The 21,828-nt window shown below is 48.9% G+C and overlaps 2 protein-coding genes across 15 annotated transcripts in view; one reads left to right on the forward strand and one right to left on the reverse strand.

The window, feature by feature from the left end:
* Positions 1 to 11,401, forward strand: part of FAM13A (family with sequence similarity 13 member A) — a 245,794-nt gene extending 234,393 nt beyond the window's left edge. For 7 of the 13 annotated variants that reach the window (XM_075998712.1, XM_075998709.1, XM_075998713.1 and 4 more), the window contains 5 exons: positions 251 to 334; positions 1,377 to 1,436; positions 5,445 to 5,641; positions 6,203 to 6,304; positions 9,122 to 11,401. In XM_075998712.1, coding sequence (XP_075854827.1) covers positions 251 to 334; positions 1,377 to 1,436; positions 5,445 to 5,641; positions 6,203 to 6,304; positions 9,122 to 9,248 — 570 coding nt within the window. In that variant the 3' untranslated portion in view covers positions 9,249 to 11,401. The remainder of the gene's footprint in view (positions 1 to 250; positions 335 to 1,376; positions 1,437 to 5,444; positions 5,642 to 6,202; positions 6,305 to 9,121) is intronic. The other 6 variants (XM_075998710.1, XM_075998711.1, XM_012774037.3 and 3 more) reach the window with 1 other exon arrangement.
* Positions 11,402 to 19,588: 8,187 nt separating this feature from the next.
* HERC3 (HECT and RLD domain containing E3 ubiquitin protein ligase 3) overlaps positions 19,589 to 21,828 on the reverse strand; it is a 119,073-nt gene continuing 116,833 nt past the window's right edge. For both annotated transcript variants that reach the window (XM_020284611.2, XM_012774049.3), the window contains exon 26: positions 19,589 to 21,509. In XM_020284611.2, the coding sequence (XP_020140200.1) occupies positions 21,301 to 21,509 (209 nt within the window). In that variant the 3' untranslated portion in view covers positions 19,589 to 21,300. The remainder of the gene's footprint in view (positions 21,510 to 21,828) is intronic.

Genomic DNA, 21,828 nt, shown 5'->3' on the forward strand with positions numbered 1-21,828 from the left:
AGTGTCCCCAAATAGGGTGAACGTACCACAGAGAAGGCTTTTGGGGTTGACGTTATTCCCCTTAGCGTATCACAGCCAACTTAGAAAAGTTGTTCTGTTGGTTTTGGGCTTTCCTGGGAGTGCCTGGCCGGGAGGGGTTAGGGCATGAAGTTACAAGACGGTTGTGAACAAGAGGATGAGGTCGGAGGAGCAGCGCTGGAGGGAAGGGACAGGGTTCGGACTGTAACCTGCTTGTCAACACCTGTCGCAGGGTTCCCCCTCCAGCACGCGGAGAAGCCCTTTGCTGCAGCCCATTATCGAGGGCGAAACTGCTTCCTTCTTCAAGGAGATAAAGGTGAAGACCTCCAGCTGCTAACCCGCCCTAAATCTGGTCACTTCCTGCCTCCTCCCTCCCTCCCTCCCTCCCCCCTGTGAACGGAAAGGCCCTGTGATCCGGCCCTTCCCTGAAGGCTTCTTGTCCAATTCCCTAAAAATCAGCAGCTGCACATAAGCAGCTTTGAACAGTCCCCTTTTATGTACATTGTAGACTAGCCAGTTGCCTTGTTTTCGTTTCCCTCTCTTTTGTGTTTTGTTTGTTGTTGTTTGTTTTGTTTTGACTTTATTTTTCAGGAATGGTTATTTTGTTTGATTTTGTTTCCCACACTGTTTTTTTTTGTTTTCCCTGTTTGGATTTTCTATATTGCAAAGTCTGGAATTAGCTCATTGGACCAACTTTAAAAAAAAAAAAAAAAACTCATTGATTTTTATAGAAAAATCAAAATTAACAAAGACAGTGTATGTAACATGCAATGAAAAAGTATAATTCTAAAGACAAATATCTTGGTAGTCTTTGGCAGATTTGCAGTGCAGTTTCACCCCTTATTCCTTCTTCCTGGCTTTTCCCTGGGCACATTTAGTCCTCGGGACTAATTTTATAATCTGTTTTTAATCTGTGAATATAGTGCTCTCACCGGCAGCCACTAGAATATGCGCCCTGATTTTTTGTTTCCAGTAATAATTATGGATTTTGTTCAGATAATCCTTGTCATCAGCGGCTCCTTTTGCTAGAACAGAGGGTGTAATCTGTGCCCACAGATCCGTGTCTCTGCAGGGCCCTAATCGGCCTGTACAAGGTTCAGCCTCTCTCATGGGTTTGTTTCTAGAAGAGCGAAACTAACTGCACTGCCTTATATGGGACTCCAGAGATAAAAAAAACATCAAAGGCAAACACTTTTTTTTATTTTTAATTTTTTTTTTTTTTAGCAGTTATTTAGTTCCAAGGTGGGAGTTAAACCCAAGGCAGGAGTGAGTTTTAAGAGTTTCACTTCGTATGTTTCTGCGGCAGTTTCAAGCCTGAAGTGTCATTTATTTACTGTAGTTAGGAATGATTATTTCAGAGCATGGGGGCTTCTCTGCTGAGGGACACCAATGGAAAACTCTCCGTTTTCTTGCTTGAGGTAAGCTGTACACACTGCAGTCTTCGTTACTCTGTTCCTTTTCTGACTTTTAGGGATCTTACGTACTTTATATGCCTAATTTTAAGGTATTAGGACAATGACTGTGTTCACTGCTCATATTATTTTTAATAGACCTTGTTTTACGCAAATGCTCTAAACGTGGTATTGGGAAATTGGTGCCGGTATGCTATCTTATGTCTTAAAAAATTAGAGCTGTTTTCTTACAATAAGCCTTGATGTTGATGAAAGAAGACGATTTTCATCTAGCTGGTAATTTCACACAAGAATTAAACCGTCATAATTGAAGAGATTTGGGTAATTGTGTGTACAGAAATTAGCATGTTTCTCTTAGCAGGATGCAGTCAAACTGTTACTAGATAAAATGAGTTCTTGAATACATTCAAAATACGACAACAATTGCATCACTAAATAGACTGAAGGTATCCTAATGGTGCTCTTTTTAAAAGAGGGCATTGTTCCCATTTCTTGTCCTTTAGCTTAATTTATTTTTTTCACGAGTACATTTTGGCCGTGGTTTATCTGCTGGCCCACATAACGGTCAAAATTTCAGGTAATTTTGCAGCAATTACATTGCTTTTGTAAACAACACTCTCTTTTGATTCATTTTGTTCCAACTGGCTGGGCTTATTAGGATGTATTCGGACCGTACTAATTTTTGGCATTTCTGATACAACCTAGAATTGGGCGTGTGTGCAGATAAGAAGATGGTGTCTTAGTGGTTCTTTTAAAACTCACCTCTTGTTTGAAATGCTCATGGGAGGCGGCCAGCCGTGTACGAAAGAGACTCAGTCAAGTTCTGAAGCCCTAGATCTTCCAACCCAAAGAAACCTAGAGAAGATGTGGTCAGTTCTCCTGTCTAACACAAGAGTCCTCTGTAAAACTTCCCTAACGGAATAGCGACGCTGTACCTTGGAAAATATTCCATCCTCGGGCTTGAAAAGTGCCCAGCAGTAGGGAGAGCAAGGTCACTCTTTACGTGGGCTGAGCCTCAGTGATAGCTAAAAACTTATTTTGTATTATTTTATAAGTTATAAAATATAACACAATTATATATTATGCAAGTTTGATAAATATGTCAGAATGAAAACAGTTGCAATTATAACATCAATGGTTATTATCAGTTTATTACATTCTATCCAGTAGGCTCAGGTTTGCCCCTGGAGCACCGCCCGCCCGCCCACCCCCCCTCGAAAAAATCTTCTCTTCTGCAAGTTCCTCTTACCATTCCTTACTAACCGGGGCCACATTGCCGGCGGGCTGCTGGCCATGCTCTGCTGTGCGCACACACCGGTGTATCCGCGCCCCTCTTAGAACCGACACCCCGAACCAGACACCACTGAGGCCTTTTCAGCAGTCCGTGTGTCCTGAGTTCACTTTGGTCTCCTGTAGGGCGGGTGTCTTCGGGCCAGATGACTGTCGTGGGGCCTGTCCCGCGCTTGGTGGGACGCTCACCGTCACCCCTGGCCTCCCCCCACACCGGCCGGTCGTGTGCCGCCGCCGCCTCCCCTCCCCAGCTGCAACAACCAAAAACGTTTCCAGACGCCCAAGCGGACACAGCCGCCCCGCTGAGGACGGCTCACGGCCGTCCCGTGGCTGACTCGCGCAGCCCAGCTCCCTCGCGCAGCGGCTGCCGCCCGTCAGTGGGTCCAGCTTTTCCTCCTCCTGACCTAGAGACAGGACTTGAATCTTTCCAACCTGTTACTTTTTACACTTCTGTTTCAGCCTTACGGAATGGATCAAATCTAGATCTGGTATCCTGGCATGTGAGATGCCCACTGAGTACCTGCCCGTTGTGTGCATGTGCCTTTGCTGTCCCTGTCCCAGTGACTCATCAGCGCCGGGGAGGCAGGGGCCCGCGAAGACCTGCTGGGCCTCCCCCAGCCTCTCGTCCCACTGCGTCCCCGGTGCGGGCAGCAGCTCTCCTGTCGCAGGGCTGCCCCCCTGGCCCGTTACCGAAACCCACATATTATGTCAGTTCCATCAAGAAAGGAGAAATAGTGTCCAGGATTTGCTCTGAAGGAGCCAGAGCTTGTCAGCTGATCACTGATTGTAAATTCCCAGTCGCTCACGTGTCACGTAGAATCCGCCCTGCACCCGGGACACTCCCGGTTAGGGTCTAAATTATTTAAAGATTTATTTTTTGTTCCCAATGGTTAAAGAAGTAAATATAATATTTAAAAAATTGAAAAAAATATTTATTTTTGCTATTTCTCTTTTTTCCCATGATTTTCAAAGGTTACTGAGAGTAATTTTGTGAGTGTGCTGGTCAGTGCTGGTGAGATAAACCTATGTGCAAGGCGCAGTTCACATGTTTCAGTGACCTCAGGACTTTAGTGTGTAATGGATACGACCTGGACACCCGATTTCATTAAAGCAGTCAAGTTCTTCTCAGTAGCTCCACCCGGCACGTGTCCCGGCCGTCCGTGCTCTGCCAGCAGCTTCAAGTTCTCTGTTCACACTGAATTACTAGACTGCTTAACAGACATTTTTGACCACCTGCTGTATGCAGGCACTGGCCAAGCTCTGGAGACAGCAGTCGACAGGCCCAGGTCCCTCCCTCCATCCGGGGGGAGGAGGGAGAACGGAGCACCGCCGGGCACCATCAGTGTGCCAGGTGCCTTATCAGGTCCTTGACGTAGAGTATGTCAATTTTTATAAAAACTACATAGATGAGAATCCTTAACTCCTCTTATAAAAAAAAAAAGAGAAACTTTAAAATTATCATTTAAAAAGTCAGTTTACTCTAAATTTAAAAATAGTTTTAATAATTTAACTTGAAAAATCTATTACTTAGGCATTTACTTCTGTGGACCAAGGAAAGAGATCGAAGATCCGAAGTCACACCCGAGACGATCTGGAAAGGCCAGCTAGCTTTGGCCAGTTTTACCTTCACAGCAGTACTTTTATTTTAATCACATAATAGTCTTTTGTTGTTGTTTCGCTTCGTTTGCCTACTTGTGTATTCACATTATTTTTCTAAAGAGGCACCATTATAAACATACTGAAATTTACAGTCAGAAAAATCGTCCGAGTGCAGTTTGCGTATTTATACTCTGACCTCCAGCGGCAACTGTGGCTGCCCCGAGAGGCATTTGCTGCCTTGGTCCTGAAGCCACTGGTTCAACCGTAATAACTGATGATACACTTACTGTCGTCTGTGTAGCTGTACTCGCAACCAATTTTTAAATTTTTTAAGATATTAAGATACTCTCTCTGACTACATTTTGGCAGTAAGTTACATCTTTTGAAATCTTTCTGATATTATTTCTTCCTTAGGCTTACATAGCTTTAAATTGGCACTAAGAAACACTAGTGTGACTTCATTGTTTTTCCGTTTGCATTATCAAGACAGAGAATGTTACACTTTTCCTAGAATCTTGAATGTTGAAAAATACAGTCACGGCCCTCGGAAATTCCTTGAAAAAGCTTATAAATTTTATGATGTCAATCATGGGAATATGAACATTTCAGTCTTCTCTAAAATTGTGTACATTAAGCAACCACAAAATATTTTCTAATCTCAACTAGTTAAATAGAATGGCAATATTGTTTGATTTCAGAAAATGTTCAGAACCTAATAAAAAATATCTTCTGAGAGGCAAAAGTAGAATCCTTTAAAGCACTGATTGCTGGTGGGGGGTTTTGTTTTGTACTGTCATAGTGCTGGAAATTTTTAGATTCTTTGATTTAGGGTATAAATTACAATGATTGTTCCATCCTATCACTGGCCTTGACCACTGTTAATCATGCTGTACACTCATTTTTAATAGTTTTATAGTCTGCTTTCCCTATTGAGTTTAGTGTTTGTGTTATCAAATGTGTATAAGTATCCGATCACATACACAATCCATGTCCATATGTGTTGCTCAGTGTAGAGAAGACCCTGCTCGGTGTCTGGATAGTTAAATGATTTTGAAAGGATGCTTGTAATGAAAGCACGCCCCAGAAAGTGGCCAGGTGTTTATCGGGGTTGCTGTTTCCCTCCAGGAAGAAGAGGAGGGGTCGGAAGACGACAGCAACTCGAAGCCGGACTTCACCGTCACCCTGAAAATGGACTTCAGCCCACGCTGCTTTCTGGACCAATTTGAAGACGATGCTGATGGCTTCATCTCGCCGATGGATGACAAAATGCCATCAAAGTGCAGCCAGGACACGGGGCTTTCGAACCTCCACGCCGCTTCAATGTATGTCATTTTGGTTGTGGTGGTAAAATGTTTGGGTGAAAATAACTTTTTTAAATACACTAATTTAGTTAGCCTTTGTATTTAAAAAAAAAAATGGCAGACAAAACACAAGTGACTACCCTGGAGGGTGGTGTGTGTGTGGATAAAACAGTGATTTTTATTGTTTTTGTAATCGTAGCACCGCTTTCTTATATGCTCCCTCCATGTTACGTGAGGGAACGTGGGCCATGTTGCTTAAACAGCCAGCGGTCCCTCTAGAAATGGCACCGCGCTGCGCTCGCCCCGCATGCCGCAGCCCGCGCTGAGCACAGGCGCCGTTCCTTTCCTCCAAAGAAAAACGCGACAGACAGAGTGCCGTGGGGCTTCCCGAGGCCCGAGAGCCCCGAGTAGCAGGGGCCCCGGAAGCCGCACCTGCTGCCCGCACGCCTGGGCCTCCGGGAGAGGGAGAGTGTGGCCTCTGCTGCCCTCGCGCCCGCGGCAGCTTCTCATGGACCTGTCCCCTTCCTCCCCAGCTCCTGTCACGCTCAGACTTGACTTAATTTTCTTGAAACTTCTCCTCAGACCTGAACTCTTGGAACACCTTCAGGAAATGAGAGAAGAAAAGAAAAGAATCAGAAAGAAACTTCGTGATTTTGAAGACAATTTCTTCAGACAGAACGGAAGGTAGCGCACGCGATTCCCTGTCCCCCATTCCCACCCTCCACCCCCCCACCGTGGGACCTGGGAAGGGAGGCCTCCACGCGGCCGCTTCTGCAGCCTCCCTGTCACGCGCTCCTTGGGTTCCTGCCCAGGGACCCCGCGCTTCCGGGCTGACAGTGAGAGGACGAGACTGGGGTGGACCTCCCAGGAGAAACGCTCCCTGGAAGGCGGCCACGGCTGAGGCACATCCTGCTGCCGCTTACCGAGCCTCTCACGTCAGATTCTCATGGAGAACCGGCAGCCTGAAGCTGAGTTTCCAGCTTCACATGGCACTGGAGTTTCTTTTCCCCTTAAGAAACTAGAGGAAGAGCCGGGGCGGTGGCTCACGCCTGTCATCCTAGCACTCTGGGAGGCTGAGGCGGGCGGATTGCTCAAGGTCAGAAGTTCGAAACCAGCCTGAGCAAGAGTGAGACCCCGTGTCTAGTAAAAATAGAAATAAATTAGTTGGACAACTAAAAATATGTTTACAAAAAATGAGCTGGGCATGGTGGTGCGTGCCTGTAGTCCCAGCTACTCGGGCTGAGGCAGGAGGATCGCTTGAGCCCAGGAGATTGAGGTTGCTGTGAGCGAGGCTGACGCCATGGCACTCTAGCCCAGGCAACAGAGTGAGACTCTGACTACAAAAAAAAAAAAAAGAAAGAAAGAAACTAGAGGAAGAAACAGGGAAAAGGAGGCTCTAAATCTTACTGATTTTTTAAGTTCATTTTAAAAAACAAAGGTGATGGTTGCCAAGTTTGAATGAACAATTTATATGAGAAGCAGTGAGCCCACTGGTTGATGTTACCTTTCTCCAGTGAGTTTCAAGGCATAATTTAATCATCTTCATATAACACTAGGCTGAGAAATAATCTTTCATGGTTACAAGTGACTGCACACCAGAGTATCTTGCTTAAAACCACGGCATGAGCCCAAGGATAGAACCAGGAATAGATTTGCATTGCTTACATTGGAGTTAAGTTTTATCATTTTAAATTGGTTTTATTTTAATCTAAATTATTTAAATTGTGTAAATATCATTTCTCTTCATTCCCCTTTCATACTTAGCACCATAAAAATTAACTTTGGCTTTCAAAATGTATTTCAGTTTAGTTCCATTAATACTTAGATTTACTTTTAGGATCTCTGATTTGGATGTATCCTATAATGATTTCCCCAAGATTTATATATTTTTATACCTAAATATTTTTCATTCCCCACACATTGCAGGATATTGAGAAAATATAGATAATAGATTAAATAATTCCTCAAATAATAATAACCCAAAGACAAATCAGGATTAATATTTTGCTCTGTTTCCTCCCAACCTTTTTTCTAAGCGTATTTTTGGTTTGTCTGTTTATCCTTTCTTGTATTATTGTCCTCACATTATTCAGTTACCCTACATGTGAGCGACTCTGTAGAATCCCGGAACCCACACAAGTTTTAAGAAAGTGCAAGTGGTGGAAATGGGACTGCAGGGGACTTAGGTGCCATGCGATCTGGTTCCGGTGTGATGTCTGGAGCAGACTGAAGCCTCTCAGAGTGCGGCGGGACCGCGTGTCACATGCTGATTCCCAGGCACCTGTGCCCTGCCAAGAAGTCGCTAGAGTTCTTTCCTCTAGGAAACCAAGAGAGGGTATGGATAGAATCAGGTTTTTTTTTATTTTTAGCTCATTGAACAAATTAAGCCCCATGCTATCTCCACATTTGCTTTTTTTTTTTTTTTTTTTTTTATTGCTTGAGACAGAGTCTCACTCTGTTGCCCAGGCTAGAGTGAGTGCCGTGGCGTCAGCCTCGCTCACAGCAACCTCAAACTCCTGGGCTCAAGCGATCCTCCTGCCTCAGCCTCCCTAGTAGCTGGGACTATAGGCACGCGCCACCATGCCTGCATAATTTTTTCTATATATTTTTAGTTCTCCAACTAATTTCTTTCTACTTTTAGTAGAGACAGGGTCTCACTCTTATTCAGGCTGGTCTCGAACTCCTGAGCTCAAATGATCAACCTGCCTCGGCCTCCCAGAGTGCTAGGATCACAGGCGTGAGCCACCGCGCCTGGCCACACATTTGCTCTTTAATGATTAGTAGAGGAAGGCTGTGTTTGAGTGTTTGCCACGTGAGGCTGCCCCACATGGCACAGTGGCAGGGGGCGGTCACTTTGCAGGAACCTGAGTCCCTGTCCTGGTTTCATCATGTGCAGAACATGGACAGTTGTGCCCTTTCATCGAGGTGTGGCCGGGGTCATGTTAGATCACGGATACAAAGTACTCAGCGCAGGCCCAACCCGCGAGGAGCTCTGGGTCGGTGCTCATGCGCGTCAATTGCTCAGTAAACTATAAAGGCTTATTAGTGTCAGAAGCCAGCTGCTGCATTCCAAAACTAATTTTATAATAAGTAGGAGTATTAACTGCTTTTGAAAAACCTGCAAATTGTGGGCGTACCAAATGCTAATTAGAAATGTAATGGTTCATTAAATGAAATATATAAGAATGAGGGAACATCAAGTATGAGTATGGGATTTCAGTGCTTGGGAACTCTTCCCGTGAAGTCATACAGAGAAATGCAGAGAGGAATTTTCTGCATTTCCGTGAGACGCCAGGTTAACTCTATAAAAACCCAGCGGCACGGCGCCCGCGGGGGAAGGAGCTTGTCTTTCATGGTTCGTCTCGCCCCCAGTGCCACGTGGCAACACTGATTCCGCAGGCCGACAGCCTGCGGCGGTGCCACCTGCCTGCCCGATGGGGACAGCAGCATCTAGGAGAGGCGAAAGCGACCCTCAGCCCCCTCTTCTTTTACTCCCCTCAGAAACGTCCAGAAGGAAGACCGCTCCGCCATGGCCGAGGAGTACGGCGAGTACAAGCACATCAAGGCGAAGCTGCGGCTGCTCGAGGTGCTCATCAGCAAGGGCGACGCGGGCGCCACGTCCGCCTGAGCGGCCCCCGCGGCCTTCCCTGGACGCCCGCTCTCGGCCAGCCGTGAGGAGGCACGCTCGGGATGTCGCAGAGCGGCCGTCCCGGGACCTCGGCGCAGGGCCGCGCCTTCCCCGCTCGCATGACTCGCTTTCCCCTTCCGCTCTCAGGGAGACGGACGCGCCTGTGCCCGCGGGCGCAGCTCCCACCCCGGCGAGGACAGGCTCGGCTGCGGAGGGACAGAGTGTCGCAGCAGGCTTTGAAATCAGGCGACGGGGAAGAGCCTGGAGGTTCCTTCCTGAACCCCGAGCGCGCGGCAGACGGAGGCCTCGCTCAGCCCAGCCCCAGCGCACGGGCTCCGGCGCCAGGGAGCTGCGCGCGGCCTCCTGAACGCTGCCAGAGCTTAATTTTTTTAAAAAAAAAAATAATTCTGCACTAAAAGCCCCACACTGATGGGTGAATGTAGCCCGCAGAGCTGAGCCCGAGCAGAATCTGAATCCTACCGTCGTCAAGAGTATGTATGAAAAGGAAAAATAACGGTGTGTGGCCAATGACGATGTTCTCAAAGACTCAGTCGCAAAGCTGTCTATATTAGACGTTTTGCAGGGACCAGGGAATCTAAGACACCAAATCGTTCGTCTCTTCGGTGTGCTCGGTGCCACTCTGTGACGAGTTGGTACTTCTCACCATTCTGTCCACACGGACGAAAGTGGCTCCGGGTCCCCTGTGCGTCGGGCACCGGCGTCTCGGCAGCCCTGCAGGGCTGCCCTCCTGCGGGTTCTGAGAGCTGCCTTCATTTTAATAAAAAAGAGAACGTACCACCCTACTGACCAGGTGTCAGTTTTGAAACTGAGTCTTGAGAACCTGGCTGGTGAGACGATTCACAGCAGCGTCTCCTGTTGCTGCGCGCGGCAGCGGTCCTCCTCTGTCCGTTGAAAACTGAGCCGGGAGGGGGGGAGAGAATGCCTTCAAGTTTGCTCTTAAAAATAATCACACAGAAGCATGAGCTGTGGGTTAAAAGTACCCCGGTTTTAATCCACACACTTTAAAGACGGTACATAATCCTACAGATCTAGATGTATATAAGAATATAGTTTGGAATCCTTTGCTCTACTGTTTACATTGCAGATCGCTGTCATTTCAGAGGAGTGATATTATAAATAAAACGATGCACTTTAGGACATTTTCTATTTTTGAAAACATCATCAATCATTCACATGACCAAAAATTGTGTTTTTTTTAAAGAAATACATGTCTGGTCTGTCTTTTTAAAATAATTGTTCTCTTAAATAAGCTATGCTATAAATCAAATCATTACCAGTTAAATTTTAAAGCACATCTGTTTAAGAGTATTTCTTTTGGAAAAAATATGCTACAGATTTTTTTTTTTAAGCTCCATATAAATAAGAAGCTACTAAATGTTTTGAAATCTGTTGTTTCTGCCAAAGGTAAATCAAAAGATTTATTCAGGAATCTCCATTCAAATTTGTATGATCCAATAAAAGGAAACACCAAGTAATAGTAAAATAAATTTTGTATGCAATTCCGTGTTTTCCTTTGTAGTTTCTGATCTGTGCTTCATGGAAGGGAGCCCAAACAAAGCCGGGAGCGCTGTTTACACGAGCGCCGATGCGAAGGCGGGTGAGCCGGCGGTCCCTGGCTCTGCCGAGGCCAATGTGTTTCCCTGGCAACCGTGTGTGCAGCCCGGGATGTCGCCGCGCCAGAGGCTGCAGCTTAATTGGCTTCGCACAGGCAGCTGCTCCGGACTGGGTTTCTCCTTTGCTCTCGTGGGAACGTGTGTGTGCTGGTGCATGCCAACAAGGCCAGTGTCACGGGCTGTTTAATGACAGTGATAAGTAAAGGTAAAAGCATAAACAAACTTGATCACATGATAAGAACCAGAGATGCCAGCAGCTTGTAATTTTCCTACGCTCGTGCTCTTACTGTGTTCATTCTGGAGTAAAACACTGAAATAGGTGTTTATGTTATGATATCATTCCTGCGTTTCACCTCGGAATCCTTCAGGTTCAAGTTCACTTTCTGAGACGTGTGAGTACAGGGCTAGGATAAAGGCCTGCTGAGAAGCTCGTCCTGCGCTGGCAGCAGCAGGCTGCCACAACCTTGGCCATCTTCCAACTCAGGGAAATTTCCATTAAAGACCAAATCAAATTTCAAACTGGCATATTGTCTTTTTTTTTTTAAATGCATCGAGAGGGTTTAGATAAGATTTCTTCCCTTTGGTTGCCGGTTTGAAGTCAAAAGATTGTCATCCATTGGCAGGGCCGGAACCGGCCGGAACAGCAGCGTGATTTTTGCTTTGTCGCATTCTGATGCAACGCTTGCGTGCAGCGGGAACGGCCTCTGGCAGTGTGCGCCTGCTCCCAGGTGACACATGTCTAAGCCCAGGACAAATGCCTCAGGGCCGTGTTCGTGTCACAAATACTGTATTAAGATGTCCCGAGGCCAGCAGTCTCCCCGGAGCGCTGAGCACTCGTGCACGTGGCTGAGCTGGGAACTCCTTGCGCGGTGAGCACGTGCCAGGTCTGCATCAGAATAAAGCGGTGGGCGCGACTGCTGATTAATTCTTGCTCTCTCTGGGGGTCACCCGGTTCTTAGGAGACGGAATTGGGCCTGGTGTCCAGAACTGATCACAGAAAAACACATTCTGAAGTTTGTTGATTGATTTTTTCTTTAGAGATTTTTAACCTGATGATGAGATGCCATTTTCTTCAGGGTTTCACTTTCCTGCTTTGATGCTGTCTATGCAGATAACCGCACACCACGGCTGTCACTGCTTTGCGACGGCTGGTCGTGGTCCCGACTGTCGTCACGGGGGGCTCTCCCGCCACGCTGCTTCCTGCGTCGCTCTGCCCCGGCTGGGGAGAGGTGGCTTCTCCACCGAGACCAAGGCCTCGCGACGTTCTTTCCCGGGACCCACTTGGGTACATCAGCGGGGAGGGACAAACCGACGCTAAGATGGCGGAGCCGTGTTTCCTCCGAGGCCACATGTTTGCAGGACCCAGAACGTGCTTTCCGTCCCTTCGTTAACGCCTTTCGTTGTTTTTCCCATTTGACCTTCAGAATGCCCTTGAGAGTCTATTTTGTTAAAAGACTGGGTAAACATTTTCTAAGTTCAAATTGTGCACACTGGCACCGTTTCGAATGGCAGCCGACGGGCACACTCCAAACAAGAGCAATATCCAGGTATACGCTGGCACCACACGGTGGCACTGGCCCCTGTCCCAAGCAGAGATCTATGTCCTCTACCACGATCCTTCATGACATGTGCGTGTACACAGGCTGGGGCCGAACCGCAGACCGACACCGGTACACGCATAAAATCAGTCTACACACATTCACAACTTCTTGCTACCAACCTGCAGCTATGTCTCTAGCCAATGTCATTTTGCCTGGAAGCAGGCCAGGCGTGATCACGTGTGTGGCTCCAGCAGCAGGTTCGGCAGATCCAGTTCTCCCTCTGACAGACGGGTACCCGGCCACGGAAACCTCCAGAAACGCATAAAGCCAGAGTGAACCACACGGGCCCAGAACGACGTTTCCATGACACGGGAGCGGAAAGCATTTGAAATTGCCATTGTCCTTTTTTTAAAAGTGGAAACCGAATGAAAAGCATTATGTACATGATTGGATTTTGTACAAACTTAAAAAATAAGCTATTTTTCAGTGTGGGGGTTATGAAATTGTTGGCATTGTCCCCGGGACCATGTGACCGAACTGTCCCCGAGGGGAAACTGACCTTTCCCTTCTGTAGGGAGCCGGCGGCTCCCAGGGGCCCCTCAGAAGCCTCGGGAGGGTCAGGTTTGGGGGAGGGGACCGGGAGCTGCAGCCGCCCACGCGGCCCGTGCTCTGCGCTCCGGCCCGCAGCCGCCTCGGAGGCGCGGGAAGGTGCAGGCGCGGAGGCGTTCCAGCCAGTTTTTGTAAAAAAAAAAAAAAACAAAACTAAGAACCTCTCCAAAGTCTACAAGGCCATCAGAGGTAAATAATTCGGAAATGAGCGAGGCCGTGAAAACCCGGTGCACTTTGAGAAAAGGCGGCGCGTTTCAGGTGTTCCAGGTGAGCGACTCACCGTCACATCCTGCAGAGTCGGGTGACAGAGGGCGACGCCCCAGGTGGGCACGCCGGCGCCCCCCGCAGGGCGCGGGGCCGATACACTGCAAGCGACAACAGCAAGCATGAAGGATGTGCCTCCCCTGCACCGACTGACACTGTGGTGCTCAACTCGGGGTTGTCCCCAGGGATTCGGGGGTTGGGGGTGTGCACCCACTTCTGGGGGACGCGGCGAGGCTCGCGGAGGGCAAGGGCAGGCCCCCCACCCTCGCCAGGGAGAGGCAAAGATATAAAAATGCAACCAAAATGTTTGCACTCTCTCATTTTCTTCAAATAAAACATAAAAAACCAGTGACACCTAAAAAATATATATATATACGCACACACACACACTAAAGCTGACCGCGCAGGCCTGGAGCAGGGCCTCGTCCTAGAGCGGAAACCAGGATCCCGCCGTGCCCGCCACCCTGCCCAGACCCGTCGCCCTGGGGACCTCCTGTCGCCGGGGCAAGACGTGGCCGCGACCCGTTTCCTTCAGTGTCCTCACGGTGCCCTTGCAGGACCAGAGCGTCCTGCAACTCGGGCCGGGCCTCCTGAGACCAAAGGCCATCAGAATCATCCCCGGGCTCTGTCGCACGGGGCTCACACGAGCCGACGCTCAGAACCCCAAAATGCCCCTTAGGAGCCGGGCGGGCGCTCGGACGGGGCTCAGCGGGACCGGGTTCTCGCCGGTCCCCTCCGGCTCCCGCCACCGGGCTGTGTCACTGCGAGGTGGCCGTGTGGCCGGCAGGAAACGCAGCGGAAGCGATCGCGGAGACCACAGAGAGCCCCGGCGGCAGCCGGCGCGTGTGCGGGCCGTCCTCGTCCCGCAAGTGGCTCGCTCTTCTCTTTAACGTCCTTAGCGCAATTCGCAGTTGCAGGAAGCCCGCGTCGCCCGGGCAGGCCAGCGCATGCAGGACGCGCTGACGCGCCGTGACCGGCCGTGACCGGCAGTGACCAGCCGTGACCTGCTGCCAAACACTTTCAAGTTGCCGGAGGAGAGCGCTCTGACCTCGGGGAGGGGGACACGCAAGGACGCGTCCCTGCCCAGCGGCGGGACCAGCGCACGTGACACGCCAAGGTGGCCCGAGGACCAGTGACAACGGCCCAGCCCCGCGGTCCGAGAGAAACAACCTCCTAACGCGTCCGTTCCTGTCTGACGCCGGTGCCCCAGTTGGGCGTTGGGGACACTCCTTTGCATAGAGTGACCGCACGGGAAACCCCCGATGGAGGTGGCGGTGACCCGCACAGAGATCCTCCTTTTTTTTTTTTTTTTGGAGACAGAGTCTCCCTCTGTTGCCCGGGCTACAGTGCCGCGGTGTCAGCCTCACTCACAGCAACCTCCAACTCCTGGGCTCAAGCGATCCTCCTGCCTCAGCCTCCCGAGTAGCTGGGACTACAGGCATGCGCCACCATGCCCGGCTCATTTTTTCTATATGTTTTTAGTCGGCCAATTAATTTCTTTCTCTTTTTAGTAGAGACGGGGTCTCGCTCTTGCTCAGGCTGGTCTCGAACTCCTGACCTTGAGCGATCCTCCAGCCTCGGCCTCCCAGAGTGCTAGGATGACAGGCGGGAGGCACCGCGCGCCTGGCCTCACGGTGTGTTTGGAACAACTAAAAGCTAAACATACAGTCGGGAGGGGAGCTGCCCTGATTTTGGCAAGCTCCTCCTCAACATACCAGATTTCATCAAAACCCACGGGCCACGCCGAGACTGAGAGAGTACCCGGGGTCCCCCATGGCCCCCATCGGCCTGAGCGGGGGACACACAGGCAGGAGGACAGGCTTCCAGAGTCAGCGATGTCACAGGCTCCTTGAACAAGGCTTTGCGTCCCCTCATCACCTCGGAAATTTGCAACTTCCGGGTCCCTTCTCCAAACAATCTGCCAACAACTTGAACTTGAGAGTCCTTGGACTTGGGTCACAAACATCTGAGCTCCTGGGAACACCCAGGCACGAAAGGTCAAGAGATCCATTTTTAGCAAGAAGCTCTGGCTGGGCCAGGCCGGCCCTGCTGGGACCACGAGCCAGTACCTAGTTGGCTCTTGCTGTCAACCTCTGTCCTCAAGAGCGCTGGCCTCTTACGACCCCATGGGGAATGGGGTGACAGTATTTCAGAATCTGCTCTTTTGGGCCTGGCACGGTGCCTCCCGCCTGTCATCCTAGCACTCTGGGAGGCCGAGGCAGGAGGATCACTCAAGATCAGGAGTTCGAAACCAGCCTGAGCAAGAGCGGGACCCCGTCTCTACTAAAAATAGAAAGAAATTAATTGGCCAACTAAAAATATATAGAAAAAATTAGCCGGGCATGGTGGCGCATGCCTGTAGTCCCAGCTACTCGGGAGGCTGAGGCAGGAGGATCACTTGAGCCCAGGAGTTGGAGGTTGCTGTGAGCGAGGCTGACGCCACGACACTCACTCTAGCCTGGGCAACAGAGTGAGACTCTATCTCAAAAAAAAAAAAAAAAAGAAAAAAGAAATGGTATGCACTCTATTCCCTCTTAGAGATTCACAAAGGTTTTATCTAAGAATTCTTGCAATAAAGTTTAACTTTCTTTAACCCAGAAATGGCCAAACGTATAATGCAAACCACCTTTTCCCTCCTCATACAAGGTATTTTCCAGTGGGAAACTCATTCCTGCCTGGTGAGAGGGGGCTCACCTGTGTGCTGAGGGTCTCCCGGGGCCCGGGGGGTGGCCCGGTGACCTACCTGTCCTAAGAGGCCCATCACGTTACGCTGTGTCCCAAGATCACGTAGCATGACTTCCCAGGGAGGCAAAGATGACACAAAATATCTCCACTTCCATCTCGTGCCAGAGTCAAAGCCTTGAACCCCAATACTCGTTGGGCCTGTTGACCTAAATAAATGCGTGTGGGACCCTGGATTGGACCCTGGAAAAAGATATCAGCGGAAACTGGTAAAATCCAAATTAGGAGTTTAGTTAAGAGTAGTTTCCCCACACTGGCTCCTTAGCTTCGATACATGTGCCGTGGGGCTATAAGACATTGCCACTGGGGGAGACTGGCCTGTTGTGGTTTCTCATTCACTAGAAACTGTTCGAAGACAAGAATGGCACCTTGAATACATCAGAACAAAAACTCTTCTGAACACTGGCCTCGGCCAAAAACTCATGACTGAGATCTGGAAAGCACAGTCAACAGAAAACGGACAACAGGACTCACACCGCAGAAGAAATAATCAACAGAGCGAAAAGATGCCCTGCAGAATGGGAGATAATATTTGTAAACTGTGTATCTGATGAGGGACTAATTCCCAGAAAAACAAGTAATCCCATTAAAAAATGGGCAAAGGACATGAACCGACATTTGCAAAAGAAGATACACAAATGGCCAACAAGCATATGAAGAAATGCTCAACGTCACTAATCAGCAGAGAAGTGAACATTAAAACCACAATGAGATATCGTCTTCTATCAGTCAGAATGCCCATCACTAGTCCATTCATGCTCGCTCCTATAACAAAATACCATAGACCGGGCGACTTATAAACAGAAATTTACTTCTCACAGTTCTGGGGGCCGGGAAGTCCAAGAGCACGGCGCTGGTTGTGTCTGGTGAGGGCCACTTTCTCGTAGAAAGCGCCTTCTCACTCTGTCTTGCCATTAGAATTCTCTCTTCGAGATCTCATCACCCCCCAAAGGCCACCTCCTAATACTGTCACCTTTCAAGATTAGGTTTCAACACGTGACTTTTAGACGTACACAAACATTCAGACCACAGTAGGGCCGACTGGCCTCTCTGGTGGCATAAAGGGGACTCTTGCAGTGAAAGGCATTAAGCACATTTGGCCCCCGACCACTAAATGCCCGGGTCCATTGGGGACCCACTGCAGGTGACATGAGAACCGCATGCCTCATTACTACTGACATGCACACAACGCACACACACACCACGAAGGCAAAACAAACTTACCACAATGTCTTTCCAGATGTGTGGTCAAAGAAGTCACCTGCTCATTCACGATGGCCAACGAGCAGCCTCAGTCACTTTGCTGTCACTCTCTAGCAGCTACGCATGACACCATTTAACGTTCAAGTCTAGGTCCCACAATTCTGTGAAAACGAGCAAGTTATTTTCTCTGAACGTTAACTTTCTCCTGTGAAAAAAACTGATATAATAGTGTTCATGGTAGTTACTGAGAGCTAATTGTATGCTAGGCCTTGCTCTGTGTGCGTCCCATGAATTCATTTAATCCTCATAACAACTCCAGGAGGTAGGTACTATTTCTGTCCTTATTTTTGCATACGAAGAAACAGGCACAGAGAGGTTAAGAAACCTGCCCAAGGCCACACAGCTAGTAAACAGCAGAGACAAGAGGTCCATGGTGACAATTACATCCGACAGTGCTAGCAAATATTGGTGCAGAGTCTGGTATCCAATATACCATTAATATGGATTAGTTATTCTTACAGTTAAAAATCTTACCAGCCACTTCTGTGGGTTAATCTTAAACAAAACTTGATTTTCTTACCTCTGTAGCAGAAAAATCCAAACACTTGTTTTCTCCCTGATTCAGTGTCAAATTATGACTCGAGTTCTTCCTACAACTTCAGGAAGATCATCCACTCAGTTTATTAGGATTCCTCCAAGTCTGGTCCCAACAAGGGCTGGCAAATTTCTTCTGGAAAGTACTAGATATTAACACGTTAGGCTCTGTAGGCCATGCAGTCTCTGTCAACATGTCCTTCCTTTTTGACAACTGTCACCCATTTTAAAAATGTAAAAACCCATAGTTCATGGGCCGTAGAGTTTGCCAACCACTGTTCTACGGGATTATTAATGGATATTATTAATAATGGATTATTATTAATCCTCTAAAAGCTTTCACATGGAATAGACAGAATGCTCAAAATTTGCTAATCGCCTACGTATATACTTTCATGAAACCCCATCCACCAAAAAAAAAAGTTGCCAATGAATTTCACCAAATTGGTTAAGGACTGAAACAATGAAGAAACATCCAGAGTTTTGCATGGCAGGGCGGGTCTGTCGGTGGTGGGTGGGCAAATCCAGAAAGGCCGAGCTTGGAGATTCGAGTCTTCTAAAGCAATAAATGACAATGGGGAAAAAAGGAAAATATCCCAGAAAAATCCACGAATGTTGAACGGAGCTTATTAATAGAACTGTTCTCTTCGCCACCTTTAAACCATCTATCAAATCTAGCGAAACAACACATTGCACTTGTTTGACTGATTTATTGAGAATTGCTGTGTGTCATACATGTTTGGTGTGTAAGTGGGCGAATGATCATCAGTCACGACACAGACAGGTCTCTGATGCCCCCTTTAGTCCCCCTGCAGTGGCCACCTCCGCCGGCTTGTCCACAATGGCTCTGGTCACGTTCTTCTCCACTGCCACCACCACCACCCCTGCTCTGAGCTGCTGCCTTTCTTCGTCCGTCTTTCCCACTCCGACGCCTCCAAATTGATGCCGTCCGCATTTTCCTCCTTAGGACCCGGCTCGGGTTTTGTCACTCCAACGCTCTGAATGCCTGAACCGATCCTGCGTGGCCAGCCACTCACGCCCTGGTGCTTGGCCTGGTTACCCAGCCCCAAATCTACCTTCCTTCTCCCCGGTTTTATTTCTAATATATATATATTTTTTGAGACAGAGTCTCACTCTGTTGCCCAGGCTAGAGTGCTATGGCATCAGCCACGCCCACAGCAACCTCAAACTGCTAAGCTCAAGCAATCCTCCTGCCTCAGCCTCCCGAGTAGCTGGGACTACAGGCATGCGCCACCATGCCCGGCTCATTTTTTCTGAATTGTTTTAGTTGGCCAATTAATTTCTTTGTGTTTTTAATAGAGACAGGATCTGGCTCTTGCTCAGGCTGGTTTCGAACTCCTGACCTTGAGCGATCCTCCTGCCTCGGCCTCCCAGAGTGCTGGGATTACAGACGTGAGCCACCGCGCCCGGCTTTATTTCTCATTATTTACCATTGTTCTCCTGTGATGTCCCTTCAAATCATTCCTGGCTTCCCTATCATGCGCCCCCATGTCTGAGCCGTGGCTGAAGCCTCTCGTCTCTGTGACAAATGCCTTCTTGTCCGTCCCCATCTTCAGAAGTCCCCTCCCGCCCAACGCCACTTGCTCAAGCCCCGGCTGTCATCTCCATTTCTGCAGCTCTCTGTTCTACTCTCTTACGGCAGGAATCAAATGTGACCTTCTATGAATATCACATGACCTAATGCGCCCACTGAAAGCAAGCTGTCCCATTCTGCAAGTACAATAAGAAATGGTTTTAAGTTAAAACACCAAATTTATTGCATAATATTGAACTATATGCACACACATAGAAAATAAACATCTCATATAACTGTATATCTTTTTTGTTTAATCTTATATTTATAAAGACTGAAAATCTACCAATTCAGCAATTGGAATAAGTTTTAAAAACAAAAAGCAAAAGCAAAAATCTACAATCCTTCATTGAGGTTCGATGCCGTGTCACGGTTCATAAATACTCCATTTTATATAAATAAGTCTTTTCTCTAGTCACTAGGAATTTAAAAGTAGGCTTACATGGATTCTTTTAATCATCTAGAATTTTCTTAGCCCATGATGAGGAAGGTTGAGCACGTCATTATTTTGGAGATACACGTATTTGATTTACACACAATCGCCCCTAAAATCCCACTGTAAACAGACGTTTCAAATGCGATAAACAAAGTTCCATAATAAAGAATGTCCTTATGGCTTAGCGATTAGGGAAGAGGGAAAGAAAACAAAATCTGAGTGGAAATTTTGCAATTTAAATAAAAATTTAAGAAAACAGACTGCATGCATCCAGTAGGAAGAGAAGAGGGAAGGACCATTATAACAAGTAACAAAGAATGGGTAAAGTGAGGAAGGAAGGAGGGGGGGAGAGGAGGGAAGAGAAAGGGGTGGAGAATATGGACTCAGGGGTCCTCAAACTTTTTAAACAGGGGGCCAGTCCGCCATCCCTCAGACCGTTGGAGAGTGCGCACTGTGGGCCCGGACGAGCCGGCTGCTAAGCAGGACAGGCAGCGGTGACAAAAACACTGGGTGGGCCAGATAACTCCTAGGCGGGCAGCATGTGGCCCGAGGGCCGTCGTTTGAGGACGCCTGGTATACAGCAATAGAGAACGGGACAAGAAATTTATCATTTCTAACTTTTCTCTCTGACAATACAGAGACTCAACATAATCGATGCAACTTGCTCCGGGTGCAGACAGCAGGACAGGAAGGGGTCTGTCCATTCACCTTATCGTCACAGGGATGAGGCTGAGTGACAAAACAAAATCAGGCTCGGCTGGGACGCTAAGCTGCTCTGCGCATCTTTAGAAAGGCCTAGGGAACGGGCACAGCCGTGGGAGGGTTGCTATCCCCCTTGAGAATTTTTTTTTTTTAATAAGCAAGATGTGTTTATCAAGGCTCCCAGAAATTCTCAGTAGTAAGGGACCCAGCCTCAGCGTTCTGGAGCTGGGAGTCTCTCAAGTGGGCCTGTCCTCCTTTTGCGGGCTAGAGCGGGGCTGGGACAAGCCGGGGGGCACGTCCGTGCGCGGCTGCTGTGACAACAGGGAGACGCTCTGCACGCAGGCAGGTGAGGACGGACGGCGGGGTCGAACCATCCTTGCAGTAGAATGCCAACGGTCGGGGCCGAGACACACCTGGGGAATGACGGTGTCCAAAGCCACTGCCATGTCACCGGGCAGAGTGCAACACAGTCACGAGAACGAGGGCCACTGGGTAGTTGGGTTTAAAACAGAAAAACAAAACCACCTCCCGGACGAGAGCCAAGTTCTTCCACCCCATCCCGAAGCCCCCCCTTTTCAGAAAGGTGGGTTCGCTGCCTTGCGACCCCCCAGAGACGAATGCACCAGGTTCAGGATCCGAAAGTCTCAACCCCCTCGGACGATAAAAAAATAGAAATCGCTCCCCGTGATTCTCTGAGCGGACACGGGAAGGAAGGGGATCGGGGCGCCGGGGCTCAGGCCAGGCTGAAGCCCTCGTAGTTGTCCAGCGCCTGCGACAGCCGCGCGCACAGCGTCTCCTTGCTGCGGTACTGCGGCAGGTCCAGCAGGTTGTAGCAGGTGTGGGCCACCGGCAGGTAGTCCTCGCCGCTGGCCGTGGACTGGATGACGATCTGCAGGCTGGCCATGCCGTAGATGGGGATCCGGTCGCTGCCCGTCAGGAACACTGCGGGGAGAGGGGCAGGGAGGTAACAGCCGGGCAAGGGGGACCCACCTCCCTGCGACCAGAGGGGAAGGAGCGCCCCCCTGTGGCTCACACGAGAAGTGCAGTCCTGTTCACCTGCCACCGTGTGTCAGGTGGGATGATGCTAAGGAAAGCCCTCAAAAAAGAAACCATTTCTGCAGGGCGCGGTGGCTCATGTCTGTAATCCTAGCACACTGGGAGGCCGAGGCGGGAGGATCGCTCAAGGTCAGGAGTTTGAGACCAGCCTGAGCAAGAGTGAGACCCCGTCTCTACTAAAAATAGAAATTAATTGGCCAACTAG

Source organism: Microcebus murinus, chromosome 29 (assembly GCF_040939455.1).
Source record: "Microcebus murinus isolate Inina chromosome 29, M.murinus_Inina_mat1.0, whole genome shotgun sequence".
Lineage (NCBI taxonomy): Eukaryota > Metazoa > Chordata > Mammalia > Primates > Cheirogaleidae > Microcebus > Microcebus murinus.